Source organism: Hypanus sabinus, chromosome 21 (assembly GCF_030144855.1).
Source record: "Hypanus sabinus isolate sHypSab1 chromosome 21, sHypSab1.hap1, whole genome shotgun sequence".
NCBI classification, from domain to species: domain Eukaryota; kingdom Metazoa; phylum Chordata; class Chondrichthyes; order Myliobatiformes; family Dasyatidae; genus Hypanus; species Hypanus sabinus.
The window spans coordinates 66,585,818-66,613,005 of NC_082726.1; the positions used below are offsets into that span (position 1 = coordinate 66,585,818).

At 39.4% G+C, this 27,188-nt stretch overlaps 1 protein-coding gene across 1 annotated transcript in view; it reads right to left on the reverse strand.

Annotated features, from left to right (window-relative positions):
• ercc6 (excision repair cross-complementation group 6) overlaps nt 1–27,188 on the reverse strand; it is a 92,437-nt gene that overhangs the window by 24,280 nt on the left and 40,969 nt on the right. The window contains exons 6-11 of the mRNA XM_059946779.1: nt 25,934–26,068; nt 17,416–17,574; nt 16,395–16,530; nt 12,280–12,450; nt 5,443–5,619; nt 434–550 (exon numbers count right to left, since the gene is read on the reverse strand). Of these exons, the coding sequence (XP_059802762.1) occupies nt 434–550; nt 5,443–5,619; nt 12,280–12,450; nt 16,395–16,530; nt 17,416–17,574; nt 25,934–26,068 (895 nt within the window). The remainder of the gene's footprint in view (nt 1–433; nt 551–5,442; nt 5,620–12,279; nt 12,451–16,394; nt 16,531–17,415; nt 17,575–25,933; nt 26,069–27,188) is intronic.

The window sequence follows — 27,188 nt, forward strand, 5'->3', positions numbered from 1 at the left end:
ATCATTGGAGACCCAAGTCACCCCAACTACAAACTGTTCCAGCTGTTACTATCTGGGAAATGGTACATACCATAAAAGCCAGGACCGACAGGCTCTGGGACAGTTTATTCCACCAGGCCATCAGACTGCCTAATTCATGCTGATGCAACTGTATTTCTATGTTATATTGACTATCCCATCATACATAATATTTAATATAAATTACTATAATTGCACATTGCGCATTTGAATGGAAACATAACGTAAAGATTTTTAGTCATGTATTATGAAGGAAGTAATAAAGTCAATTCAATTACAATGTAAACACCATTATAAAAATGGTTTAAGGTGTTTACAGTGCACAGCAGTGACTGAGGTATATGATAAAACAAGACTATTATAAAATGTTTGGTACAAATTTACTTGAGTCCTAAAGTTCCTGTATTTTACTCACCTGTTCACTCTTATCTGGTAAAGCCAGATTCATTTTTACATCTGCCTTTATTCTTCGCAGCAAATAAGGATTTATAGTGTCCCGTAAAACACAGGCACACTTGTAGGCAGTTTGTACCTGAGAAAAATGTAGAACAACAATTTAGTATTAAATGTTTCAAAGTCCCAGTAATGACTAACTAACTATCAGGGACACATTGACAAGAGTATTTAAAGCAGAAGTCAGTTTTTTTAAATAAACTTAATCAGCATTTAAGGAGCCTTGAAACTTAATACAAACAACGCACACATTTTAAAACACATTAAGAACTGACTGTCAACTTCTCTTGAATGTTGATTTTGTTAAACAGAGAAATAATGAAAGCAAAGTAATTAATTCACAACACTGCTATTAACTACAACAATACTCAATTTGTGTTTATCCTTCAAGTGGCAAATGTGGTTTTTATATTTAACTTTTAATAGTATCAATGCTCCATTATACTGATATTTGGTTCTAAATTTAAAGCTTAAAAACAGTGTACAGTTCAGAGCTTTCAAGAGGACTCAAAATGGAAGTTTTATTAGCTGTCTAAGTCCTTCCCTCAGGGAAATGGACCTTTTATCATGCTACGTTATCTTTGTGTCTAATCCTATCTCAGCCCTATGTCATTTATCACTAATCTAAGTGGTCCAAAGATCAAAAAGAAACCTGCAGGGGGCCTACAAGAAGCTACATTATAGAGAAAGATGAGTGTCCACTTATGAGACCAAAGAAAGCTTAAAAGAGAAAACATTATTCCACAAACAGGGGCCAGTTTTTAGTTTAAAGAACATATGGCAACGTAATGGAGATGTTGGATGAAGAGGGCTGTTTACTATATACGATATGGGCAACTACTTCATTAATGCATTAGTTTAAACAATATATTTATTATGCAAATAAAATCTAATTCACCATCCTAAAACAAAATACATCAACAGTGTATCTTTATTAAGAAATAATGGCAGAACAAACAGCTTCACACTCTGAAATATAGTAATTTCATATTTACTGTAACAGGAAGAAACAGATATAAGCAGCATTTTAAAATGAAAACACTTCTGGGAGATTTTTAATCACACATTTTGCTGCCTTCCTTCCTGTCTTTTCCCTCATTTCCAATTTGAAAACTATTTTTTTTTAGTTTGTGTCTTTTCAATTCCCTTTTAAGCCTCAAATTTCCTCTTTTATTTGTCTTCTTAAACTATTACTGGCTGGAGCATTCAAGTGTCATGAATGATTTAATTTCGGGCAATATTAAAAGTAAAAAGTATTGGATACAGGCCAGCCCATCACAAGAAAAGTCCTTGCTATCAATGAGGACATCTACAAAGAGCACTGCTGCAAGGACCCCACCATCCACACCATGCCCTCTTCTTAGAACTACCATCAGGAAGGAGGTACAGGCGTCTCAGGACCCATACCACCAGGTTCAGGAACAGTTATGACCCTTCAACCAAAAGGCCCCTGAACCAGTCTGGATAACTTCACTCACCTCAACACTGAACTGATTCCACAACCTACGGACTCACCAAGGACTCTACAACTCCAGTTCTCAATGTTATTTATTTATCTATCTATCTATCTATCTATCTATTTATTTATTTATTACTTCTGGTAATTTTCTGTTTGTGCAGTTTGTCTTCTTTTGCACATTGGTTGCTTGTCAGTCTTTACGTGTTGTCTCTTCTTTCATTAATTCAACTCTATTTCTTTGTTCTACTGTGAATCTGAAAATGACTGTCAGGGTAGCATATGGTGATATACGTATACTTTGATAAGAAACTTGCTTTGAATTTACTTTGAACTCTAAAGTAGCAAAGGTTGCAAATACAAATGGTTGGTTCGCACCCATAAAATGAATTCTTCATTCAAAGTTCAAAGTGAATTTTATTATCAAAGTACATATATCTCACCATATACAACCCTTGTGGGCATATTCAACAAATGTATAGAATAATAATGATAGTAGAATCAATGAAAGACTGTCTACCTTCGACACTCAACCAGAGTGCAGAAGGCAAACAGAACAATTACACAAAGAAACAATAATAAATAAATAAGCCTTAAATATTGAGAACATGAGCTGAAGGTTCTTTGAAAGTTGAGTCTATTGGTTGTGAGAACATTTCAATGATGGAGCAAATTAATTTGTTTATTTATTATTACAAGCAAAAGAAAATCTGTAGAAGCTGGAAATCAAAGCAAAACACTCAAAATGCTGGAGGAACTCAGCTGGCCAGGCAGCATTTATGGAAAAGAGTAGTTGATGTTTCAGGCCAAGACCCTTCATCAGGACTGAGGAAAAGAAAGATGATGGGTCAGAGTAAGAAAGTTGGAGGGGGGCGGCAGGAAGAAACATAAAATGATAGGTGAAATGGAGGAGGAGGAGGGATGAGGTAAAGATCTGGGAATTGATTGGTGAAAGAGATGCAGGGCTAGGGAAGGGTGAATCTCACAGGAGAAGACAGAAGACCTTGGCAAAAAGAAAAGGTTAAGGAGTACCAGAGAGAGAGAGAGGTGATAAACTGAGAGAGGGAAATGGGAATGGGGAATGGTGACTGGGGGGGGGGGGGGGGGTGGGAGAATTACCGGAAGTTTGAGAAATCTATGTTCATGCCATAGGCTGGTGGCTACTCAGACATAAGGTGTTGCTCCTCCAGCCTGAGCGTGGCCTCATTGTGACAGTAAAGGAGGCCATGGACTGACAAGTTGGAATGAGAAGTGGAATTAAAATGGGTGGCTACTGGGAGATCCCGCTTTTTCAGGCTGAAAGGACATAGGTGCTCAGCAAAGCGGTCTCCCAATCTGCATCGGGTCTCACCGATATACAAGAGGTCATACTAGAGGTTTAAGAGACTACTAGACAGATATATGGAGGAATTTAAGGGGGGGTTATATGGGAGGCAGGGTATGAGGGTCGGAACAACATAGTGGGCCGAAGGGCCTGTAATGTGCTGTACTATTCTATGTTCTATACTGGGAGCACTGGACACAGTAGATGACCCCAACAGGCTCACAGATGAAGTGTCGTTTCTGCCACATTTGCTCTCAGCAAGAGGCATTTCAATCAAGAACTAAGGAGTTGTTCTCCTTCAAAGAAAGGGCCTCCCTTCCTCCACCATCAATGCTGCCCTCAACCGCAGCTCTTCTGTTTCGCACATCTGCCCACACCCCACCAGGGATAGGGTTCCTCTTGTCCTTACCTACCACTCCACCAGTCTCTGAGTCCAACACAAAAGTCTGTAATTTCTACCAGCTCCAGCAGGATCTCACCACCAGGCATATCTTTCCTTCTCCCCCCTCAACTTTCTGCTTTTTACAGGGATTGCTCTCTACACAACTCCCTTGTCTGTTCTTCCCTCCCCAGTGATCTCCCTCCTGGTACTTACCCTTGCAAGTAGGACAAGGGCTACACCTGTTTCTACACCTCCTCTCTCACTACCATTCAGGGCACCAAATAGTCCTTTCAGGTGAGGCAAAACTTCACCTGTGAGTCTGTTGGTCTCAACTACTGTATCCAGTACTCCCAGTGTGGCCTCCTGTATAACGGTGAGAACCGACGCAGATTGGGAGGCTGCTTCGCTGAGCACCTATTCCCTATTTCCCTCTCTCATCTTATCACTTCCCTCTGGGGTGTCAGGATCTCTGAGGATCTAACCTGGTCCCAACATATCAATGTAGTCATAGAGAAGGAAGGACAGCGGCTATGCTTTATTGGGAGTTTGAGGAGATTTGGCACTTCAACAAATATACTCAAAAACTTCTATAGTTGTACTGTGGAGAGCATTCTGACAGGCTGCATCACTGTCTGGTACGGAGGGGCTACTGCACAGGACCGAAAGAAGGCGGCTGGAAATCTAGTCAGCTCCATCTTGGGCACTGGCCTACAAAGTGCCCAGGACATCTTTAGGGAGTGCCGTCACAGAAAGGCAGCGTCCATTATTAAGGACCTTCAGCACCCAGGGCATGCTCTTTTCTCACTGTTACCATCAGGTAGGAGATACAGAAGCCTGAAGGCACACACTCAGCGATTCAGGAACAGCTTCTTGCCCTCTGCCATTCGGTTCCTAAATGAAACTTTGAAGCTTTGGACACTACCTCACTTTTTTTAAATATACAGTATTTCTGTTTTTGCACATTTTAAAAAATCTATTCAATATACATAACTGATTTACTTGTTTATTTATTATTATGTTTTATTTTACTTATTATTTTTTTCTCTCTCTGATAGATTATGTATAGCATTGAACTGCTGCTAAGTTAACAAATTTCATGTCACATGCCTGTGATAATAAACCTGATTCTAATGCTCCCCCACCCTTTCTTCCTTCCATGACCTTCTGTCCTCTCCTATCAGATTTCCCTTTCTCCAGACCTGTAACTCTTTCACCAATCAACTTCCCAGCTCTTAACATCCCCCCCCCCCCCCTTGTTCTGTCCTGGTTTCATCTCTCACTTTGTGGCTCTTTTTCCCTTCCCTCCACTTTCTCACTCAGACTCATCCTTTTTTCCAGTCCCGATGAAGGGTCTCGGCTCAAAATGTCGACTGTACTCTTTTCCACAGATGCTGCCTGGCCTGCTGAGTTCCTCCAGTATTTATTTATTATTACTTGCTTTCACCCCTTTGGTTCAAGAGCTTGATGGTTGAAGGGTAATAACTGTTCCTCAACCTAGTGGTGCGAGTCTGGAAGCTCCTGTACCTTCCTGAAGGCAGCAGTGAGGAGAGTGTGCCCTGGGTGTTGGGGTTCCTGATGATGGATGCTGCTTTCCTGCAACAGTGTTTCGCGTAGATGTGCTTGATGATTGGGAGGGCTTCACACTTGATGGACCGGGTTGTATATTTTTGTAAGATTTTCTGTTCAAGGGCTTTGGTGTTTCCATACCAGGCCGTGGTGCAGCCAGTCAATATACTCTCCACTACACATCTATGGAAATACACAAACACATCACACAATATGGAAAGCAGCAACCTTGCTGAGTATTACCTGAACAGGGGAAGCATTCTGGTAACCTCCCATAGTGATAGGGACAGAAAACTGCTCCATAAAGACTTGCAATGTTCCTAGCTTTCCTGGAAAAACAAAGTCAAACAAGGACCACAGCTCCTTCAGGTTATTCTGCATCGGTGAACCAGACAGGATAATTCGATGTGGAGTCCGGAACTGGAAAAAAAAAACACTTGTAATGGAATCAACATTTTTCCCCAAACTTGTTGCTGTTAATTGACTTCACACAGCTGCTTCAAGCTTTCTATATAAAAAAATTTATAGCTCTGCAGTATAGAAATACTGTGACTACAGTTTAATTTTGCTACTCTTAGGCAGCAAGCAGTATCCATTAACAGCACTGAGTGCAAGACTACCGTGAAACTCTGACCAAATACATCTCTTTAAATATTTATCTACATTAAAAGCTTATGATTCAATAAAGTGGTGCCAAAATTAAGTTTACAAACATTCTTTGAAGAAAGATATCAGGATAGTTCAAACAATTTCAAGGCATATGATTTTGTCATCTGCAAATAAAGAGGGGATCTTATTCACCTTTTATACAATCAACTGTAATAAATGCTTTTGATTATCTTTAATATGCACTAATTATCTTTCTCATCATTTTATTTCTCTTTCTGTAACTATTTTATAATTAGCTATCATAGAATTCTGGTTGTAGTAACATATTGGTTATGTTTCTGGAATGTAATGATTTTCACATGCAAATTCAATTCTCACCGTAGCAGCTGAGATATTTAAATTCAATTAAATTAATTAATCTGAATTAAAGAATATTATTGAGAACAGCGACCATGAAACTATGCACTTGTCTTAAAAACGCTAATGTATTTTACAGAGGGGGGGATTCTGCCATCCTTACTCAGCCTGACCTACACATGACTCCAGACTAGACCCAAGAGCAATAGGGTTGAATTTTAACTGTCCCCTGAAATTGCTTTTTAAATTTCAACTCTAAGGCAATTAGGGGTGAACGATAAAAGCTAGCCTTACTTTCAACACTCTTGTATTCTGTGAATCAATGAAAAGAAACAGCATACATGCCTGCAAGAAAGTTCAGTGTCTGTGGCTGCTTCCTTTATGCCTCTCTCTCTGGAAATGCCAAATATCAGCAGGGAATACATATGTAAAGTTTACTGTTTCCAAAGACTGCACTGTTCATTTTAATGAAACATTCCATGTCCGGGTGAAAGATTACTGTGATCTGAATAGTACAGGAGTGCTCTACAGTTTAATAAAAATCTTTGTAAGTTACAGTGTGAATTTTTAAAATACTAAAACATGAGCCAAATACACTTGATTAACTACTTAACTACAAATAATTCCAAAGTGATGATTCTGCCTATGAAGGTGATTAGAAAACAAAAAGAAGAAAGATCAGCTTTACTTGTCACATGTATATCAAAACATTGAAACATACAGTGAAATACATCATTTGGGTTACAAACAACACAGTCCGAGGATGTGTTGGGGCAGCTTGCCAGTGTTGCCAGATTTCTGGCACAAACATAGTATGTCCACGACTTACTAAGATCAGCCCATACGACTTTGGAATGTGGGAAGAAACCAGAGCACCTAGAAGAAACCCGCACAGTCACAGGGAGAATGTACATGTGCAAACTCCTTACAGACAGTGTCAAGATTGAACCCCGGTCACTAGTGCTGTAATAGTGTCATGCTAATGGGCCTTAGAAAATTGGTGCAAACTTCAGTGCCTCATAGATAGATTAATGTCCTATGACAGTTTCTGATACATAGGAGCACTGTATAAGAATTCTACTGCTGACTATGATTTAGGTAACTTTCAAATAAGCACATAATAAATTAAAACCAGGTCAAATGGCCCTTCTAATCCACCCCTCCACTACTATTTTATCATTTCCTGTCAGTCATCTTACATACAGACACTCCTGTGGCTAGGATTTATGGACATTCAATCAATCTATGCATATAAGCCATCATATGAATTTATATTTATTGTGTTCTTTATCTTACTGTGTTTTTTGTGCTGCATTAGATCTGGAGTAACAATTATGTTGTTCTCCTTCACACTTGTGTATGTACTAGAAAGGACATTGAACAATCCTGAGTCTTTCAATCCTGCTCTGCTATTGGACAATCAGCCTCAACTCACTATCCTGCCTCAGTCTTGTAAACCCTCCTGGAATGTAGTTGGTTCTTTCTCCGGCTTTAATGTGTCCAATGATTCAGCATCCACATATTTCTGGTGGGGAATTTCAGGATTCATGACCCCTGAGGAAAAAAATTCCTTCCGTCTCTGCCTTGTGGATGACCCATTACACAGAGTCTGTGCTCTTTAATTCAACACTCAGCCACTAGGATGAGAACCCTCACTGTACAACTGCCAAACTTACCATTTTATTGATTTCAATGAAATCACCTCTTATTTTGCTCAAACCTTTCATGAGGCATCCCTTGCACTAGGAGTAAGTCCAGCAACCTCTATGCTTAAACTAAGGCAAGTACATACCTCCTTAAATAAATTGACCAAAGCCATGCAAATACTCCAGGTATGGTCTCACCAACGTCGTGTACATTTATGACAAGACTCTCTACTCTTTCACTCCATCCATCTTGTGGTAAAGTCAAATACTCTATTTTTATATAATAGATACAGCCTGGTCCATCACAGATAAAGCCCCCCTACCATCGAACACATCTACATAGAGGACTGCTGCAGGAAAGCAGCATCCATCAGCAGGGATCCCCAGCGTCGAGGACATACTCTCTTCTCATTGCTGCCATCAGGAAAAAGGTACAGTTGCCTCAGACCTCACACCATCATGTTCAGGAAGTTACTTCCCCTCAACATCAGGCGCCTGAACCAGAGAGGGTAACTATACTTGTCCCAACACTGAACTGTTCTCACAACCTATGGACTCAATTTCAAAGACTCTTCATCTCATGTTCTTGGTATTTATTGCTTATTTATTATTCTTTCTTTCTTACTATGAAGGCCTGCAAGAAAATGAATCTAAGGGTTATACATGGCGACATGTATGTACTTTGATTATAAATTTACTTTGAACATTCTTTCTTAGTTATTTCTTGTACCTACATTTCATGTACCTACTGACACCCAGATCACGTTTTTAAAAGTTCAAAGTAAATTTATGCCACCACATACAACCCTGACGATCATTTTCTTGTGAGCATACTCAAAAAATCTACTAAACATAATAAAATCAGTGAAAAATCACGCCAACAGGGCGGACAACCAACGTGCAAGTGAAACAAACCCCTCAAGTACAAAAGAAAATGAAAAGAAATAATAATAATAATAATAATAATAAATAAGAAGCAAATATCAAGAACATGAGATGAAGAACTCTTGAAAGTGATTCCATAGGTTATGGGAACAGTTCAGTGATGAGGCAAGCGAAGCTAACTTATCCCCTCTGTTTCAACAGCCTGACGGTTGAGGAGTAATAACTGTTCCTGAACCTGGTGATGTGAGTCCTGAGGCTCTTGTACTTTCTTCCTGAAGGCAGCAGGGAGAAGAGAGCATGACCCAGTGATGAGGGTCCCTTGTTGATGGATGCTTCTTTGCTGTGACAATGTTCTGTGCAGATGTGCTCAACGGTGGGGAGGGCTTTACCCGTGATGGACTGGGCCGTATCCACTACTTTCTGTAGGATTTTCTGTTCAAGGACATTGGCATTGCAATCCGTCAATATACACTCCGCCACACATATACAGAAGTTTGACAAAGTTTCACAAACTTCTTAGAAAGTTTGCCATGCTTTATTTGTAATTTCACTTATGTGCTGCACCCAGGACAGATCCTCTGAAATTATAACAGAGGACCTTAAGGTTGCTGACTTCTCTCTACCTCTGATTCTTCTGATGAGGACTGGCTCATGGACCTCTAGTTTCCTCCTCCTGAAGTCAGTAATCAGCTCCTTGGTGTTGCTGACATTGAGTAAGAGATTATTGTTGTGATCAGGCTCGCATGAACTTGGTGGGTTGCTGGGTGGCGAGGCTTGAAGGGCTGGAAGGGCCTGTTCTACACTAGATCCCTAACTGAGATAAAACTACATTGTTCTCTCTAGCCCCCATCACCCCATGTCTTTCCCCTTCCCATTTGCTCCATCTTCACATCACTCACCAGTTACTTCCCCACCTCTCTTCCTTTTATTACATTCTCCACTGTCCTCTCCTATCCGGTCCACCTATTACCTCCCATCCTCTGATGTCATTCCCTCCCTCATCTGGATTCACCTATCACCTGCAAATTCTTGCACCACCTCTTCCCTCAATCCTTTAATCCTGATTATCTCCCCTCTATCTTCGGTCCAGATTAAGCGTTTTGACGCAACATGTCAGCTGTCTATAGATACTGCCTGACCTGCCGAGTTCCTCCAGTGTCTTTCGTGTTATTCAACAGTAGTCTCAGTTTCTGTCAATTAAAATGAATGGCTCTAATGCAGGGAGAGGACATATATATCAGGAGCAGACTTAATGGAACAAATGGTATAAATCTGCTCCCATGCCTTATGGTCTATATCAAAGGGCCATGGGCAATATTTTCTCAAATAGAATTTCAGTAACTTTCAAACCATTTCACAAAATTAATGATCTGACACAGTAATATATAGTATCCTCTTACGCACGAAATTTGGCTCAACTCTTATATTGAACAAATCAAGAACACTGATATTCATCTTGAGTTGGCTGGCTGGCTGGCTGGCTGTATATTTATTTCACCACCACTAATGATCCCCGTATCATCCATTTCCACGGCTGCTGGGGTTAAAAGTTAATGTATGAGGAACATTTGATGGCTCTGGGCCTGTACTCACTGGAGCTTAGAAGAATGAGAGGGGATCTCATTGAAATCTATCAAATATTGAAAAGCCTTGACAATGGATAGAGAGAGGATGTTTCATATAGTTGGAGAAGTCTAGGACCAGAGAACCCAGCCTCAAAATAGAGGGTCATCCATTTAGAACAAAGATGAGGAGAATTTCTTTAACCAGAGGGTGGTGAATCTGTGGAATTCTTTGTCACAGGCAGCTGTGGAGGACAAGTCATTGGGTATATTTAAATCAGACAGGTTCTTGATTAGTCTGGGTGTCAAAGGTTATAGGGGGAAGGCAGAAAAATGGAATTAAGGAGAATAGTGGAGCAGACTTGATGGGCCAAATAACCTAATTCTGTTCCGATGTCTTATGGTCTTGTCTTGTCTCATGTGCAGCAAAGTTCCTGCTCCAGCAAAGGATTCATTGCCAACATCATCAATGAACTGCCCATGGCATAGTAACTGAGGGCAACATTCTAGTCCCCATGGTCAAATAATTCTGATATTTCAGCCCAAAGTCCAGATTTATATGCTCTGTTGCAATTTCAATACTTAGAATTTAATTTCTTACATACGCCCGAACTCTCACTGTGGGTGACAATGGGTTGCCTCAACAACACTAAGAACTTCCTTCCTAATACCCACATTCACAAATTTCTAGAACTGGGAGATGGTAAAAACTTTTAGATTTAACATCAGCCAAATGTCCCAACTCTCTTATCACAGAAATCAATCCAATAAGTTAATTATTTGTAAATGCAAAAGCCAAACATAGTGGAGATCCGGATTTAATGCTGAGGCAGGTTGAGGTAACAGAATGTTCTAAATGTTAAGACCATGATTTTATTTGTGGTATTCTTTCTGCATTGTAAAGTACCTTGGAGTACCTTGTATATTAACAGAGCTACATTTCTAAGCTGTTTTCAGTTCTGAGGCTGTGCCCTCTGGTCCTGTACTCTCCCACTATAGGAAAGATCTCTACATGTCCACTCTATCGAAGTCTTTCAATCTTTAATAGTTTTCAATAAGATCTCCCATCATTTTTCGAAGCTCTGGCAAGTACAGGCCCGGAGGCATAAAAGCTCCTGAAACATTAACCCCTTCATTCCCAGGATCATTCTTGTGAACTTCCTATGGGCCCTCTCCAATGCTAGCACATCCCTTCTTAGATAAAGGGCCCAAAACTGCTCACAATACTCCAAGTGTGGTCTGATCAGTACCATGTAAAGCTATCATTAGCAAGGAGGCCATTGAGCCCCTAGCTTATTCCAAAATGTACAGGACTGAGCCAATGATTTGTCTCTTCTTGGTATTTCTATTCATGAACCAGACATTATCCGTCTGTCGTTGCAAACTAGTCAATGTAATCAGCATCTGGTCACTTCATAAGAGCAAGGAATGACCAGGTGTTTGGACAATTTAAACACTGGTCTGGATGGATTGAAAAGGCAAGGCGTTGGGACCAGAGGTGAGGGTCAGGCTAGTTTTGTTCGCTACTCGGCGACATTTGTTCCATTTTCCATTGTGCTGAGATGAGGTTGAGAGCCTGCTCCTGGCTTCGTGTCTGTGAGCTGTGTGATGTTTTGCTCCACTGTACGACAAACTGAGGCTGAGTCTGTCGGCCTGCTCCAGCTGCTCTGGGCTTTGTGTCTCTGGACTCACTTTTGTTCTGAATGTTCTTTGCTTGCTTTTATTGGTTGCATGTTTTGGTTTTTTTTGTGTGCACATTGGGTGTTTGTGGATTTTTTTTAATAGGTTCTTTTGGGTTTCTTGTTTTGAGGCTGCCTGTAAGGTGACGAATCTCAATGTTGTATAATATATACTGTAGATACTTTGATAATAAAAGTAGTTTGAATTTCTTTGAACTTTAAAGCAGTACAGCAGGTCATTTAATTATGAACATAACCACCTTAGGGGGAGTAGCACTTTTAGTGTGACCTTTGCTGCCCATATCCAAATCATCAGAAAAGGTAAAATTATTATTAGGTTACCTGTTTACATGCAACAGTAATGGCAGCATTTGGGTTTCGGATTTTGTGCCCCTCATCCAGAATGACATAATGCCAATGGTAGCGTGCAATTGACTCCTGCATGATCCGAATGTAGGAGTAAGAGGTGATGAGAATACCATTACATGCAGCAATGTCATGAATAAGTCTCTCCTGCAAGATCAAAATACATGGTTGTGATTGCAATAACATATATAGTAATGTTCTCTATTTTATATGTACAGAATGATAACAAAAACCATTATGAAATGCAGTAAGACCTCCATCAACAGATCTAATTCTCAAATCATCTCCCGTGATTTCAAATTAAGTGCTTGTAAAATATGTAACCTCCCCTAGTTTTTGCAATTAATAAACGATGCCTGCAATTAGCCTAACTCAATGAACACAGTTCTTCCATCATTAAAAGACATTTTGTGAAAGCGGTGCTGTTATTATTGATGCTCTGGAGACCAATCCCTCCTAGAGGGCAAACAGTGGACTGTTTGAAAACAACAGCCATTAATCACAATGTCAGATACCAGCAAAACAGGACTTAAATGCAGCGCATGAAGGCCACTCACAGTGAACAGAGCAAAGGAGGTTCACAGTCATGAGTTGCTGAACCTGTAATTAATTTAAACTCCCTTCAAGCAAAATTTTTAAATAAACAAGGTCTTGTGCTGACAGGGGAAAACAACACTAGTGAAGATGCTCCATGTCAAAGTAAAAAGCCTGGTCCTTGTCAAGCTCTTAATAGTGTACAGAACAAATAAAACAAACCTTTTGTTTCATTTTCCGCACTGCTAAACACTAAAGCTGGAGACTGAGTACTTCCATTATTGCAGAAAATATAAAGGGTTTTATGTTACTTTAATGGTTACTGAGAAATATATGATTAGTGTGTCATCAAGGAGGAGGCCATGTGGCGTCCAGGCCAGGACCACCAGACACAAAAACAGTAACTTTCCCCAAGCAGTAAGGCAGATCAAAACCTCCACCTAATAACCCACCCCTTCTCATCCCCAATCATTACTCCAGTCTGCTTATATACAGACACTCCTGTGTCTAGCATCACTTCATTGACATACAATAAATCTATGCATATAAGCTACCTTATGTATGTTTGTTTGTTTGTTTGTTTATTTATTTATTTATTTATTTATTGTGTTTTCATTATTTTTGCATTCTTTACCTTTTGCGCTTTTTTTTTGTACTGCATTGGATCCAAAGTGACAATTATTTTGTTCTCCTTTACACTTGTGGACTAGAAACGACATTAAATAATCTTGAATCTTCAAGCCCCAGAACATTACCTCACTTCCAGTTATTAAAATCAATCAGATTGACAAATGATCCATATACACAAAGACAACATTAAACCAGCAAAATATTGTGAATGTTTCACTGGCAGAAGGAGTTGCTTTCAATTAATAATTATATCCAGATCTTGGATTTCATCTGTTCTACTCCGGCTATTAAAATCTGTTGAACTGCACATAGCTAATAGATTATAACTGGTTTCCATATTTCAGCACTATCAACACCAACTTGAAAACAGAAACACATTAAAATAAATAAGAAACTTCCAAATATTCTGCCTGTAACAAAGAAAACATCAATTTTTTGCCGTGTCAAATAGTTAACAAGTATATTATTAGATAGTTGGGAAGACTCTGTGGTTGTACTCTCATCAATGCATACAAATAATGCATAACATTATTAAAATGAAATAAATACATTTAGAAACCTACATAGTATCATTGAATGCCAATTGGGAGATAAGATTCTACAGGGAAATATTTTCATTTTAATGTTCTTTAAAATTATTTTAAATATGTTGGCTTTGTAATTCATTGTGGGTATCGATTATTTTTTAGAGAGTTAAACTTTCTGATCATTACTTTCTGGGGTGGGTAGGAGGCTGGAGTTCGGGCCTGGAGATTGTCCAATGCGGCAATGAAGCACTCAAAACTGCTTCAGTACCCTGAGTCCAAACACCCTGCACTTAAAGACAAACCTGTTGAGTTTTGTGAGCGGAAAAAATGTGAGCGGCAGGGACAAAAGCTAAATGCCGAGAGCCGCAAAAATTAAACTGCGGAATAAACTGGACATAAGGAACCTGCTTTGAGTATCGCTGTATTCCCATTGTGTTTAACACCCCCCCACGCCCTCCCCCCCAGTCAACTGGTCTGCAAGAATATTGTCAATATTAAACCGGTCCACGGTGCAAAAAAAGGGTGGGTACCCCTGGTGTTTATACATTATTTCTACTTCCGGGCTGCGGGGTTTTACTTCCGGTCTTTTCTGCCCCAGTGCACGTGCGTGTAACTAAGTGATCTGGGGTCGATCTTGCCTTTTACTAAGGCCGAGGTAGGGGATCTTGGGCTTAAAAAGGTTGGTGACCACTACACTACACCATACTTCAAGCAAATAGCAACAGGTACATGCTTTTATGTTCAAAAAGCAGACTTCTTATTACTGGTAGTTGGAGAGAAATAAGCAGTACAATTTCAAACTGTTTGGCTCATTGTGGTTTCAAGCATTCAGGTTTAGAGATGCCAGAAATGGCTGGGAGTGAAAATGAAATGATTTCACTACTTCATCAAATTAGGAAGTATGAAGAATTTGTAGGTATCATCAATCGTCTTGAGTATTACAATGGAAATAAAGATTTGGGGAATGAAATGTCTAAAACATTGTATGAAGGTAGTCCATTATCTGCACTGATTATACTCACTGCATACTCTGGATGAATTCCTGTCAATTTTAGTACTATGTTGTGTTTTAATTTGTTCTATATTTTATTTAAATACATAATTTATTACTCAGTTTGTCTTCTTTAACTATTTCATGAAACTTGGGGCAGCCACTTAATTGGGCCAAAATGTACTGATCCCAATGTGTCCCAATTAACTGGAATCCACTGTACATTATTAAACAGACTAATAGACAATTACATGGAAATTTCAATATTAATCATTTGCCGTCACATTCTATTTTTAACACAATTTCCTATCAAAACACTACTAGGATCTTCTTTCATTCATGAACATCTTGATGCAGTTTTTGCTTGAACAACCAGCTACAAGGACAGCTTCTAGCCTGTTGTTACAATACTATAGAATAGTCCACTAATATAAGATAGACTCTTGACCTCGCAATCTACCTCATTATGGCTTTGTACCTTGTTGCCAGCCTGCACTACACTTTCTCTATGGCTGTAACTTAATCCTGCATTTTGTTATTGTTTTCCCTTGTACTAGTACAATAATATGATCTATATGAACGATGCGCAAATTTCATTGCAGTGATCTACCAGAAAACTGACTGGATTGGAGACTGAGGATAGGCTGAGTGAGCTTGAGAACAACAGAGGATAAGAAATGACTTGATAGCAGTGTACAAGATGATAAGAGGCATAGATCAAGTGAAGAGCAAGAGATATTTTCCCGAGAGTAGAAATGGCTAATAAGAGGGGGCATAATTTTAAGGTGATTGGAGGAAAGTATGGGGGGGGAGAATGTCAGAGCTAAGTTTTTTTTTTACAGAGAGTGGTGGATGCATGGAATGCATTGCTTGGAGTGGTGGTAGAGGCAGATACATTCAGAATATTTAAGAGACTCTTAGATAGGCACCAGGGATGATAGAAAAATGGAAGGCTATGTGGAAGGGTTAGATTGATCGAGTAGGTTAAAAGGTAGGCACAAGATCATGAGCCGAAAAGCCTGTACTGTGTTATAATGTTCTATGTTCTTAAAAGAAAGTTTCTTTTTACTGTACTTTGGCAAATGTGATAATAATAAACCAATTTAGGTACATAGATGTCAGGAGTAAGGTTTTTTTTTTTACACAGAGAGTGGTGAGTGCATGGAATGGGCTACCGGCAGCGGGGGTGGAGGCGGATATGATAGGGTCTTTTAAGAGACTCCTGGATGGCTACATGGAGCTTAGAAAAATAGAGGGCTATGGATAAAGCTTAGGTAGTTCTAAGGTAAGGACATGTTTGGCACAGCTTAGTGGGCTGAAGGGTCTGTATTGTGCTGTAGGTTTTCTATGTTTCTATAAACCAATTTATCAATAATAATACCATGACATCAGCTTCTCCAAACACTTACCTTCCTGTTGGTAAAGGAACCCATTTCGTGCAGAATTGCCACTCTGAATGGCGGCCACCAACTGTGGAATTCCTTTACCCACTGATGAATCACTGTTACCGGGCAGACAATAAGCACAGGCCCCAAACCATTATACCTTCAATTCCAAAGAGAAAAAAAAGGAGACATCAACTTTAATACATTCTTATTTTGCTAATTTAACATGAGGAATAACAACAATCGATATTGTTGATTATAACTGACAATCAATAATAAAACTATCTTCAAAATTAGATATATTTTCATTGCCTGGAAGTTACACACAATAGTAAATATCAATAGCAAAAATGGAAATAAAAATCTGCAGATGCTGGAAATCTAAACTAGGCAAACAGTAAATTTCAATAGGTTTTGAAATGGAAAAAAATTCTGCCAAACGAAGCCCCTCATCTTCCAGGACACTACGAAAAGTCATCCTTGTGTTAAACCTACAGCGTACAAGATTAAAGCAAAGAGGTGCAAGTGGTGAGGGGCAAAAACCTACATCTGCATAATAGCATCTTTGAAGCAATGAGTGACAACATTCAAAGATATTCATAGCTATGTAAAAGCTGTGTATGTGGAATGCTGCCAAAGGACATTTTAATACTAGATTTAATAAAGTAAGGTAACTTTTTATATACATGATTTAAAATTCAGTTTACACAAAATATTGATATTGAGGCATAACTGAGTTTGCAAACAAACCCTATTGAGAAGGGTAACCGTATACATTTATCGACCCACAGCATCATGTGTTTCTCTTCTGCAAAATGAAGTTCCAATGTTTTGCCATTCATTAAATGTGTTACATGTTTAATTTCCCTTGCCCTCAGCTCCTACATCTCGTAAAAATTCCCTTTGATGGTCCTACTAAAAGAATTAAAGGAATATTGTAATTGAAATGTCATTAAAAATTCACGAGTCATTCCTACAACAGCAATACAAATGATGAAATATTAATTGAGCTACACAGACTGACAGTCTGCAGAGGGGCACTTGCCTGTAATTTGAGCCTCGTGTCCTTATCTTGCTGTAACTCAAGCTTGCCAAAAAGGCAATTATCTGGATGGTCTTGCCCAGTCCCATTTCGTCTCCCAGAATCCCCCCTGCTTGCTGACAGTGCAGCTCCCAGAGCCACCTCACACCTGTCTGCTGATACCTGGCAAGAGAAAATGAGATTTCATTTTGTACAACATCATGCAAAGCATTTATAAATGAGTCATTAGCAGCAAAATCACCTCTAATTCAAAACCAGAAATAATAATCGTAATTGTATCTTAATTTAGCAATTTTTAACTCATTATACAATCATGATGCTGCGAAACTAAATAAAAAATGCTTGAAAGCCTAATTAATTTTACTAAACACTTTAACTTTGTTATATAGTTACAGTGTGAATGGAAAGTTGGCTAAGTAACAGAAAACAGAGAGCAGGAATTGAAGATTGTTTTGTTGAGGAGAATGTACAGTGCAATTCTTTAGGAGATTGCTTTCAGAACCATTGGATTTCTTAGAATTATTTATGTTAATACATTGGTTTTGGGAATACAGGTTGCTGCTCTTGAATCTGTAGATGGCATAGAGAGAGGAATAACGAAATGTGAAGAGCGCAGTCATATATACTTCAATGAGATAATGGCTGAATGGGCATGTTGTAGATTAGGTTCAATGCTGAGATGTGAGGAATTGCCTTTTGAAGAACTGGTGATATAAATTAGAAAGCAAAATTCAAAATTCAAACAGGGTTACACAAAAAGACCTCCACTATTGAGGCTATGCTCTCTTCTAGCTGCTGCAATCAAGAAGGAAGTACAGAAGTCTTAGGTTCCACACCACTAAGTTCAGGAACAGTTATTACCCTTCAACCATCAGGCTCCTAAACCAGTGTGGATAACTTCACTCACTTCAACACAGTGAACTGATTCCATAACCTATGGACTCACTTTCAAGGACTCTACAACTCATTTTCTCAATATTATTTATTGATTATCATTTTTTTTGTATTTGCGCAGTTTGTCTTCCTTTGCACATAGATTGTTTGTCATCTTTGTGTGTAGTTTTCCATTGATTCTATTGTTATTCTTTGTTCTACTGTGAATGCCTGCAAGAAAATGAATCTCAGGGTAGTATATGGTGACATAAATGTACTTTGAACTTTGCAATTTTGTGGTTTACATGCAGTTAGTTGGAAATAGTGAGGTGAGAAAATGATTGTAAGAACACTGGGAGACATGAGATCTTTTTACAAAAAAGTAGAGCGCACAAGAACAAGGATGCCACGATGATTTTTTTACAGCAACGGTTTGGCCACAACTGGTGTACGATGTCCAGTTGTCTGTTCCAAACTTAAAAGTAAAAATACAGAGGCTTTGCATGGGGAACAGAAGAAATTTGCCACATGATTGAGAGATGAAGATTCAAGATTGTTTATTATTATACTTCAGTATACGAGCGTGAAGGAGAACAAAATGATCGAGAGCACCATAAAAATCCAGAGATCCAGATAAAGATCCAGAGCACCATAAAAAACACAATAAGCATAAAGTACACAATACAAACAAATAACCCACAGTAAATATAATGAAATCCTCTAGGACACAACGTACAAGTAACATAGATGTAGACCATGTACACTCGGAGACGTGGATGTAACTCCTGCCTGAGAAGTGACTTGGATCTGCACCACTTTGCCTAACAACACAACAGATGCACATCAGATGCGATTTCATTGGCTTTTCACTCAACCCTGGAATATATGGACAGCAAAGATGCACACGTCAGGATGCTCTTTATTGACTATAGCTTGACATTCAATACTATTAACCCCTCAAAAACAATCAATAAGCTTCGAAACCTTGGCCTCAATACTGCCTTGTGCAATTGGATCCTTGATTTCCTCACTTGCAGACCCCACTCACTTTTGATTGGCACAACATCTCTTCCACAACTTCCATCAACACAGCTGCACCACAAGGCTATGTGCTTAGCACCCTGCTCTACTCTGTTTATACATATGACTGTGAGGCTGAGCACCGCAGACCCGACTACTGTGACCTTCCTCTGTTAGGTCACCCACCCTGACAGTATCTGAAATATCCTGTTGCTGTGCAGGATGGCCACAGGGGTACTCTGCACTGCCTCCCTCTGGCATTCTGTGACTCAGAAGGGATGGGGAGAGAAGAGGGACACTGAATGTTAGTTAGGTGAATGGACAGGAGGTTCTGTGGGTGAGAACTAGATTCCCAGATGGTATGTTGCCTCCTGGGTGCCAGGGTCCAGGATATCTCGAATTTAGTCCTCAGCATTCTTAAGTGGGAAGGTGAACAGCCAAATGTCCTGGTCCATGTAGGGACCAATGCCATAAGTAGGATGAGTGACAAAGTTCTGCATAAGGAGTTCAGAGAGTTAGGTGGTAAGTTAAAGGTCAGGATCTTCAGGGTTGTGATCTCAGGACTGCTACCAGTGCCACGTGCTAGTGAGGCCAGAACTAGGAAGATTATACAGTTTAATACATGGCTAAAGAGTTAGTGTAGGAGGGAGGGCATAAAATTTTTGGATCATGGGGCTCTCTTCCAGGGAAGGTGGGACCTGTTCAGAATGGATGGTTTGCACCTGAACTGGAGGGAGACTAATATCCTAGTGGGATGGTTGGTTAATGCCACACGGTAGTGTTTCAACTAGAGTTGCAGAGAAATGGGAACCAGAGTACCAGAACAGTTTGAGGAGATAAGATATTGATAAGACTCCAAACAAAGTTAAGAATTAAAAGGTTGAGCATGGTGCAACTAGTGTCCTGAGCTGCACATATTTCAATGCAAGAAGTACCGTAGTAAAGGCTGATAATCGTGCTGAAGATGAGGCTGGTTTACAAACAAAGGCAATGTGTAGTAAGGGGAGGCTGTCGATAGGGCAAAATTGCAATCACAGGATGAGTTGCAATGTAAAAGGCGAACAAAATCGAAAAGAGTGAATATAGGCCTGAAGGTGTTGTATCTGAATGCATGCAATATACTGAATAAGGTAGATGAACTTGCAGCGCAGTTGTAGATTGACAGGTATGATGTTATAGGCATCACTGAATCATGGCTGAAAGATTAGAGCTGGGAGCTTAGTGCCCAAGGATACATATTGTATTGGAAGGATAGGCAGGAAGGTACAGGGAGTGGCATTGCTCTGTTATTAAAAAAATTTAATCAAATCATTAGAAAGAGCTGACATAGGGTTGGAAGGTATTAAATCATTGTGGATAGAGCTAAGGAACTGTAAGGGTAAAAAGACCCTGATAGGGTTTGTATACAGACCACCAAACAGTAGTCAGGATGTGACCTACATATTGCAACAGGAAACAGAAAATGCATGCCAAAAAGGTAATGTTACAATAGTCATGGGGGATTTCAATATGCAGGTAGATTGGGAAAACTACAATGCTGCTGGATCCCTAGAGTGCCTACTTGTGGTTGAGTCCATTAGAGGTTCAGCTATTCTACATGGTGTGTTATACAATGAACCAGAATTGTTTACAGAGCTTAAGGTAAAAGAACCCTTAGGGGAGTGTGATCATAATATGATTGAATTCACCCTAAAATCTGAGGAGAAGATAAGGTCAGATGTATCAGTATTACAGTGTAATAAAGAGAATTACAGAGGCATGAGACAGGAGTTGACAAGAATTGATTGGAAAAGAACAATGGCAGGGATGACGGCACAGCAGCAATGACTGGAATTTCTAGAAGCAATTTGGAAGGCACAGGAAATATATATCCCAAAGAGGAAGAAGTATTCTAAAGGAAAAATGACACAACCATGGCTAACAAGAGCAGCCAAAGCCAACATAAAAGCCAAAGAGAGGGCATGTAATAGAGCAAAAACTAGTGAGAAGTTAGAGGATTAGGAAGCTTTTATAAACCACCAGAAGGCAACTAAAAAAGTCATTAAGGTAAAGATGGAACACAAAAGTAATCTAGCCAATAATATCAAAGAAGATACCACAAGTTTTTTCAGATACATGAAGTGTAATAGAGAGTGAGAGTGGATATCGGACAGGCTTCACTGTGCAAGATACTAGCAGTACGATGGAAGCTCTAGGTGTCAGCTGGCACAAAGTGTGTGAAGTTAACATAACTAGAGAGAAAGTTCTTAGGAAACTGAAAGGTCTGAAGAGAGATAAGTCAGCTGAATCAGATGGTGTACACCCCAGAGTTCTGAAAGAGGTGGCTGAAAAGATTTGGAGACATCGGTATGATTCTTCAAGAATCACTAGATTCTGGATGTTTCCAGAAGACTGGAAATTACAAATGTCACTCCACTCTTCAAGAAGGGAGAGAGGCAGGAAACTTTAGGCCAATTACTCTGACTTCAATGTTTGGAAAATGTTGGAGTCAATAATTAAGATGAGGTCTCAGGGTACTTGGAGGCATGGGATCAAATAGGCTGTAGTCAGCATGGTTTCCTCAAGGGAAAATCCTACCTGACAAACCTGTTCAAATTCTTTGAAGAAATAACAAGCAAGATAGACAAAGGAAAATAGGTTGATGTTATGTATTTGGATTTTCAGAAGGCCTTTAACAGGGTGCCACACATGGGACTGCTTAACAAGCTACTGGCCCATGGTATTACAGGAAAGATTCTAGCATGGATAAACCAGTGGCTGATTGGCAGCAGGGAAAGAGTGGGAATAAAGGGAGCCTTTTCTAGCTGGCTGCCCATGACTAGTGGTGTTCCACAGGGTACTGTGTTGGGACTGTTTTTTTTTACATTATATATCAATGATTTGGTTGATGGAATTGATGGTTTTGTTGCAAAGTTTCCAAATGATATGAAGATAGGTGGAAGGGAAATAGTTTTGAGGAAGCAGAGAGGCTAGAGAAGGACTTAGATTAGGAGAATGTGAAAAGAAATGGCAGATAGGATACAGTGTCAGAAAGTATACGGTCATGCACTTTGGTAGAAGAAATGAAAGGACTAACTATTTTCTAAATGAAGAGAAAATATAAAAAACTGAGATGTAAAGGGACTTGGGAGTCCTTGTGCAGAATTCCATAAAGGTTAATTTGCAGGTTGAGTCTGTGATGAAGAAGGCAAATGCAATGTTAGCATTCATTCAAGAGGACTAGATGCTGAAAGGAAGGACGTAATGTTGAGACTTTATAAACCAGTGGTGAGGTCTCACTTGGGAGAATTGTCAGCAGGTCTGGGCAATTTATCTTTGAAAGGATGTGCTGAAACTGGAGAGGGTTCATAAAAATGATTCCAGGATTGAATGGCTTGTCATATGAAGAGAGTTTGATTACTCTGGGCCTGCATTCACTAGAATACAGAAGAATAAGGGGTGATCTCATTGAAACTTATCGAATGCTGAAAGGCCTTGATAGAGTTGATGTTGGAAGGATGTTTCCTATGGTGGCAGAGTCTAAAACCAAAGGACACAGCCTCTGAATAGAGATGAAGAGGAACTTCTTTAGCAAGAGAGTGATGAACCTGTGGAATTCTTTCCCACAGGCAGCTGTGGAGGCCAAGTCTTTGTGTATATTTAAGGCAGAGGTTGATAGATTCTTGATTGGTCAGGGCATGAAAGGACAAGGGGAGAAGGAAGGAGATTAGGCTGAGAGGAAAACTGGATCAACTATGATGAAATGTGGAGCAGACCTGATGGGCCAAATAGCCCAATTCTGCTCTTATATCTTATGCTGTTATGACATCTAAAACTGACAGACTTCTATAGATGTGCGGTGGAGAGTATATTGACTAGTTGCATCATGGCCTGGTATGGAAATACCAATACCTTTGAATGAAAAATCTTACAAAAAGTAGTGGATAAAGCCTAGCCCATCACGGGTGACGCCCTCCCCACCACTGGAATGCTGTTGCAGGAAAGCAGTATCCATCATCAAAAATCCCACATCACCCAGACCATGCTCTCTTTTGGCAGCTGCCAGCAAGAAGAAGGTACAGGAGCCTCGGGACTCACAACACCAGGTTCAGGAACAGTTATTATACCTCAACCATCAGCCTCTTGAATCAGAGGAGATAACTTCATCTTCTCCAACAATGAATTAATCCCACAACCTATGGATTCACTTTCAAGGGCTCTTCAACTTATGTTCTCAACAGTTATTGCTGATTTATTTATTTTATTATTACTTTTTCCATTTTTATTTGCACAGTTGGTTGTCTTTTTCACATTGATTGCTTGCCTGGCTTGTTGGATGTGGTCTTTCATGGATTCTACTGTGTTTCTTGGATTTACTGTGAATGTCTGAAAGGAAATGAATGTCAGGGCTGTATATGGTGACATGTATGTATTTTGATAATAAATATACTTTGAAGTTTGTAGTGCTGGTGGGCTGGGTAAAAGGATAGAGGTGTTGTTCAGCCTGACAGCTTAGGAGAAGTGTTTTTGACAAGAATGAAGGGCAACTAATGAGGATAGTGTAAAGAAGCTTGGTTGTTCTCTTTGGTACATTAGTGGTTGCGATTTGATAGAGGTACAGCCTGTAAAAAATCATAAAGGATACAGACAGAATAGATCGACAGCAACTTTTGCCATTGACTGGGAGTCAAGTACAAGGTAATCGGAATGAAAGTGACTGGACAAAGAATCTAAAGTGACATTTAGAAAAAGGATTTTTTTTTCTTTAAGGAAGTGAATGATTAGGGCCTGTAAAGTACTTAGTAGTGGAGGCAAATTAAATAATAGTTTCTATAAAGGGAGCTGGAAAAGAATCTGAAAGGGAAGAACTGTAGGAACAAAGGGAAAGGGAATAAGTTAGCCTGCTCTTATGCAAGCCCATACTGACTCTCCTGTGTTGTGTTTTTGCCAATGTTTTAAGTAAACAATAAATCCTCTAACAGTTTACGAACACATATTTTTTGCAAACTAAACATTAATGGATTTTAAGCAGGAATTGAATTTTACTACTAATTTGCTAGATGTAGAATGATTCATTTTTGATTCACTCAGGAACAGTTATTAATTGCATCAATGGTCGATAAAATGATTGAGGAAAATAAGAAAGTCTGCACTGCTCCTTCCTACATCAACATGAACTGATAACATTGAAAGCAGGCTTCATCAAGACAGAAATTTATGCATTACTTAGTTTCACTGCTTGGCCAAAGCCTGAAGCAGATAAACTTGTAAAAGAATTAACTATTAACAGCAATTGAGTGGCTCTGTAACACCAATAAAATAAATGTATTGTCTACCTACTTCACCAATTACAGTGAATTTTGAGACAACTCTTAAAGAACAAAAACTAATTGAGAAAATAGCCAGGATTCCCTTTGTTATTTGGGACACTATGCTGCTTAATTGGGACAAGAGACTGTTGCCAAATAGTTTATAATTACTGTCAGTCATGTGCAGGGCCATTAAACATACTTATAGCAAACAGTTTTTAAATAGCATCAGTTGTATGTGTTTGTGTTCAAAAAGCAGTGAGTTGGCAAGAAATAAACAGTGAGACCATTCAGGAATGTTTTGGTCACTCAGGTTTCAAGAATTCAAGCTTGGAGATGCCAGAAGCAGCTGGGAGAGAAAATAGAAAAATTTCACTACTTCAACAAGTTAGGAACAATGAAAAATTTGAAGATATTGATAATTATCTTGAATATTACAATGAAAATGAAGATTTGGAGGATGTAATTGTTGAGCACATTGTATGAAGGCAGTCTATTACCTACACTAGGTGTCTATGCTAGATTTTGTCAGTGTACACTGGATAAATTCCTTCATTGATAACTATAAGGAACTAATAGTGCTTTATCGTATTGTAGCAGTATTGGTAGTGTTCTGATTTGTTATGTATTTCATTTGAATACATAATTGTCACAGTTAAACAGTAGTTTATCTTTCTTTTATACCTCTTAACTATTTCCATGAAACTCTGACTAATTGGAGCAGCTGTTTAATTGGGCCAACATGTACTGGTCCCAATGTGTCACAATTAACAGGAATCCACTGTAATTTCACTTGTACTTATTTATTTAGCAGTAATGTGAAGAGTAGCCCATTGAGTCACACTACCCCAACAACCCCTTGACAATCCTGATTAACCCTAATATAATGACATGCCAATTGACAATGACCAGTTAATCAACCTGGCCTGTCTTTCGACTGTGTAAGTGAACAGGAGCACCTGGGAAAGCCCACACATTCTACAGGGAGGATGTCCAGAGACTCCTTACAGCTGCTGCTGGAATTAAACTCCAAACTCTGATGTCCCAAGCTGTTATAGCATTGCGCTAACTACTAGCAACTATGGCGCCCAATGGCACTGAATACCATTCTCACGTTATCTGAAAACTCAGAGTATCTGAGACAATTTATTTTACAGCTGCTTAGACAGAAGGATACACACACCAAGTGGCAATTCCAGATGTGAAAGATGTGTATTCACTCCTGCTAACCATGCCCCACTTTGCCCTCACTATACACCAATCTCCACACTTTCATGCTGCTTCCAGAGATAAAGGAACCTTATTTTCATCCTAATCATCTTTTTCATGGCTGTACGTACTTGTATAGCTTGCTCCAGAAGAAGCCTGGCACCTTGAACCCCTCATCAAACTCTGCATCACTTTCATCTGATTCAGCAGCTTCCCCGCTGGCTTGGCGCTGCTCCTTTTCCAACAGGCGCTTTCTTTTCCATTTCCTGTGTGAAGATAAATTTGGTTACAATACAGAAAATGCCCAGGCTAGCAAACTAACTTTTCCAAAAGCTCTCTTCAGGAAAGTGCAATTGGGTTATTAAAACAAAAACTTCACACCATCTTAAAAGATTCTTCACACAGGCAGTTAATCTAGTTACCCCCACTGCCCTCCACCTATTAACCCTGTCACTGCACTGCTCTGTGAACATTTTTTAACCTCTTTTTACAAAGCGACTTGCATTGTAAATACATGCTGGCATTTATGAATTTATGCACATTTTACTCCACATCCACAATTTAACCTCTAACTTTATTGTTATATAATTCTTTTAATTGTTGAACGTTGTTCTTTTTTGCTGCACATTGCTCTCTGGCCAACACCCCACAGCACATTCCTAATACATGTAAATGTATATAGCGAATAAAGTTCATCCTTAATCATATCGTTAAGAGGGTGAAGTGTTAAGCAGAAAATTTTACTGTTCCTCTGCAGTTTCTCCACTGCATCACGTCTCCTTTAAAGTTCAGCAAACAGCTTGGTCTTACTCAATAACATACTGTTTCGTCCCACAACCAAACTTGCTAGAACTGTGTTCAAGAGCTTGCTTTGCTCACAATGACTGCCACACTTCATTGATTGCCAAATGGCTTTGAACAGCTGAGATTATTAAAGATACTATACACTCAATGACCACTCTATTAGGTACCTCCTGAATCTAAGAAAAATGGCCACTGAGTGTATGTTCATGGTCTTCCGCTGCAGTAGCCCATCAATTTCAAGGCTCGATCCTGTGCATTCAGACAAGCTCTTTTGCATACCACTGTTGTAACACATGGGTATTTGAGTTACTGTTGCCTTCCTGTCAGCTTGGACCAGTCTGGCCATTCTCCTCTGACCTCTCTCATTAACAAGGTGTTTTCATCCACAGAACTGCTGTGCATTAGATCTTTTTCTTGTTTCTTTGCACCATTTTCTGTAAACTCTATAGCAGGGGTTCCCAACCTGGGGTCCACAGACCCTTTGGTTAATGGCCCTTTGGCCATTGGCATAAAAAAGGTTGGGAACCCCTGCTCTAGAGTAGAGACTAATGTACATGAAAATCCCAGGAGATCAACAACTTC